The sequence below is a fragment of the Chiroxiphia lanceolata genome (assembly GCF_009829145.1).
Source record: "Chiroxiphia lanceolata isolate bChiLan1 chromosome W unlocalized genomic scaffold, bChiLan1.pri scaffold_40_arrow_ctg1, whole genome shotgun sequence".
Taxonomy (NCBI): Eukaryota; Metazoa; Chordata; class Aves; order Passeriformes; family Pipridae; genus Chiroxiphia; species Chiroxiphia lanceolata.
In genome coordinates this window covers 893-4902 of record NW_022476499.1, presented here as the reverse complement: position 1 = coordinate 4902, position 4010 = coordinate 893, and the positions used below count along the sequence as shown (strand labels likewise).

Below are 4010 nucleotides of genomic sequence, written 5' to 3'. Positions count from 1 at the left end.
GAAGTGACCCAGTCCATGCAGTGGCCTCAGAAGATCCCACAGCATCCTGGAGATGCTGGAAGGGAGCCCAGCTCTGTTTGCAAAGACACCCTGTCCTGCAGTGTGCTGTCCTGCAGTGTGCTGTCCTTTAGGAACATCTGAGAAGAAGGTTCTTGGACAAAGAAGGCACTGCAGGGTCCTTTATTTTGTTTAAATAGTCAGAGAGCACAATACATCATTTATACATCTCTGGGTCAAATTCAGTGGGTAGACACAAAATTAAAAGGCAGATGCATAATAATATTTAATTGCACAGAAAATTATTACAAGAAGAACCCAGTGATCTCCACGAGAAACCTGAGCAGGAAGGCTGGGCCATTAAGGAGTCCCGTTCTGAATGCTACATACTAGAACACAGGCACTTTATTGCTCCTGAAAAGCATCCAGTCATCATTTTTCTCAGGGCATCCTTGAGCTCCTGATTCCTGAGGCTGTAGATGAAGGGGTTCAGTGCTGGAGGAACCACTGAATACAGAACTGACAGGGCCAGATCCAGGGATGGGGAGGAGATGGAGGGGGGCTTGAGGTTGGAAAATGCTGCAGTGCTGACAAAGAGGGAGACCACGGCCAGGTGAGGGAGGCACGTGGAAAAGGCTTTGTGCCGTCCCTGCTGAGAGGGGATCCTCAGCACAGCCCTGAAGATCTGCACATAGGAGAAAACAATGAAAATGAAACAACCAAACACTAAACAGGCACTAACCCCAATGAGCCCCACTTCCCTGAGGTAGCCTGAGTGTGAGCAGGAGAGCTTGAGGATGTGTGGGAGTTCACAGAAGAACTGGCCCAGGGCATTGCCCTGGCACAGGGGCAGGGAAAATGTATTGGCTGTGTGCAGCAGAGCATTGAGGAACCCAGTGGCCCAGGCAGCTGCTGCCATGTGGGCACAAGCTCTGCTGCCCAGGAGGGTCCCGTAGTGCAGGGGTTTGCAGATGGCAACGTAGCGGTCGTAGCACATGATGGTGAGGAGGGAAAACTCTGATGAGATGAAAAAGGCAAAGAAAAAGAACTGTGCAGCACATCCTGTGTAGGAGATGGTTATGGTGCACCAGAGGGAATTGTGCATGGCTTTGGGGACAGTGGTGCAGATGCAGCCCAGGTCTGTGAGGGAGAGGTTGAGCAGGAAGAAGCCCATGGGGGTGTGCAGGTGGTGGTCGCAGGCTACGGCGCTGAGGATGAGGCCGTTGGCCAGGAGGGCAGCCAGGGAGATGGCCAGGAAGAACCAGAAGTGCAGGAGCTGCAGCTCCCGCCTGTCTGCCAATGCCAGGAGGAGGAACTGGGCCATGGAGCTGCTGTTGGGCATTTTCTGCCTCTGTGTATTTGTTTCCAACACAGGAGAAGAAGACAATAAGAGGTCAGTTAGCGTGGATTTATCTAAACAAAGTCAAAGCTATATTCTACAGACACTCCCCATGTCACACACAGACAGACTTTTGATTTGCTCTGAGATCTTCCTTCAGCTCCAGTGTTGGGTCCCTACTCAACAGCATTTTCATTGTCATAGCATGACTCTGATTCTATATAGGGGTTTCACATAACAAGGAGATGTTAAGGGACAGATTTCCATCCTGGAGTGAAATTCACAGCTTGGAAGGAAACCTCAAGGAGACAGCCAAATGTCCTTATGATGGCATTTGATTTAAGGAGACTCAGCTCCTTCCCCAGCACCACAGGCTGCACTGGTAGGGGTCATATTCCGATTGCAGATGCAAAAAGGACAGCTCAGAGTAGTCCTGATGGGTCTAGGAGAGGTGATGCTGGTGCTGTCCACAGGCAGAGCAGTAGCTGAAAGCATATTAGGAAGCTCAGACAGACCTACTGAGCACTCGCAGTTCAGATGTCTCAGGGACTTGGCAAAATTAATACTTTCTTACTGATTTATTCTTCCCATTCCTCAGGAGTAGGAAACTGGAAACACAGCCTCAGGAAATTTCTTTAACCTTATAAAAATCTTTGTCTTGGAAATATTCTGGGAAGGAGCCGAAACTCTGAGCATGTCCTCCTCCTCTACACTCCAGATACTCTCAGAGTTGCACTTACAGAATCTGTAGTTGGTGGGCAGTGCCAGCTTTACCAGATGCCTCCAAAAGCTTCAACCCCATTGCTCTGCATGAACAGATTTCCTGTGCCAAGGTCTATTAAAAATTCTTCCCCAGTGAGGTCACAGCATCTTCTGACAGCCTTTAACTTCTCTCTGCCTCACTCCCCTGCCCTGGGTGCTGTAGGCACTGCTGTTGCAGAATGATTCAAATTTAGTAGTAGAATGGCTAAGGCTTAGTAGGAGAGTAGGCCTAGAGAGCAGCACTCCAAAGTAGTAGGTTAGCAGCCTTGTTCGTGAGAATGGAATGTACTGAAGAGGTAGGAACAATAATCAAAAGATTTAGCCAAGCATATATATAACGATTTGTTACCTTAGATATAGTAAGGGTCTGTTGAACAGTTTCTATGGGGTCTCTATGGGGTAAGACAACTTAAGCCGATTTATGAGTAGAGTAGATGATTACCAATTGTTATCAGTATGAAATATGAGTTTGTGTGTGTAACTAAGTGCAACTGCTTTCATGTAGAAACTGCACGTAAACTTGTTTGTGTAAAGGTATAAAAGCTGAACTGAAAATGAGGGTCTTTGGACCGGCACTCTGTTGGTTTGTGTTTTCGTTACGGGCAACAGTTTTCTGGCGACCCAGGTGTGGAACTCCGGGGGTAGCTGGGGCGGCTCACGAGCTGATCCACTCCATGCTGGCAACCAGGTGATTTCTGGGGAGACATCGACCCGTGCCCGACCCCGCGCCCGACGGACAACCATCCAGGTAAGCCCGGAGGTGCTTTATTCTTTCAGGTTTGTTGGTTGGGAGCCTGCCCATAAGACGGGACCGTGAGTTTACCCGCTGGGTTGGGCAAAGGTTTTATTGGGAAGCCTAGGCGCTGGTCGTAAGACGGGGCGAAAGCCGCGCTGAACCAGCACTTGTCACTCATAGTGAGACTTGACAAGTTGGTATAGGAAGGTATTGGTTTATACTGTTCGTATCGAACTGTTTACTATTTGTATTGTACTGTTTGCTGTTCGTATTGTACTGTTTATTGTGTGATTGTACAGTGTGTGTGACTATGATGCCTTTTAAAACCTTTAAGGCACTATCTTGTGCAGAAAATGATATTCTTAGTGATTCTCCGCTTGGTTGCTTGTTAAAACATTGGAAGGAAGGAAATTTCGGACAGGAGTTAAGTAAGAGACAATTGATTGATTATTGTAATAATGTATGGCCTCAATATGAAACAGAAGGAATGCAGTGGCCTAGGAATGGTACATTAACTTTGGAAATTATAACCCTCTTGATGCAATATTTACGAGAGAATGAGATGTGGAATGAAATACCGTATTTAGATTTGTTTTATTATTTGGAACGTAAGACTGAATGGCAAAAGGAATGTGGTATGTTGGTGTTAAAAGAATTGGATGATAAATGTATAGGATGTCAAGAGCGGAAAATACGGTTTTCAGAAACAGAGGAAGATGTGTCTTTGTTAGTCTCCCCCAGCATAACTCCAAGTGCGCCCCCGGGAGATAGTCTCCCTTCACGTGTGAGGGCACGATCACCCACCATGCCCCCGTTAGAACCGTCCTCGGATGAGGAAGTAACGAGAGGGCGAGAAGGTGGTTTTGATAAAACTCCGCTAGCAGAACGGGCTCAGAGGGGGCGAAAAGAAAGGGGAAGGAGTAGAGAAAAGAGACGGGGAGGGGGAAGGGAGACAGATGCTTCGCCCTCACCCCCTAGAAAAGCTGTGGTAAAAGTTCCTTTTTCACCTAATGATTTATTATTTTGGAAACAGTCAGCTGGGACATATAGAGAAAATTCAGAGCGGGTGGCTCGTATTATAAAAATGGTTATAAAAACTCTAAATCCGGACTGGAATGATTTACAGGTATTGTTAGATACAATTCCAGATTCAACAGAGAAAGAAATGGTATTAAG

General features: G+C 47.0%; 1 protein-coding gene across 1 annotated transcript; it reads right to left on the bottom strand.

Annotated features, from left to right (window-relative positions):
* Positions 1-332: 332 nt before the first annotated feature.
* On the bottom strand, positions 333-1342 carry LOC116781358 (olfactory receptor 14J1-like). Its single transcript, XM_032677043.1, has one exon. The coding sequence runs from the start codon at positions 1337-1339 to the stop codon at positions 380-382; it is 960 nt and encodes a 319-aa protein (XP_032532934.1). The 5' UTR covers positions 1340-1342; the 3' UTR covers positions 333-379.
* Positions 1343-4010: the final 2668 nt, after the last annotated feature.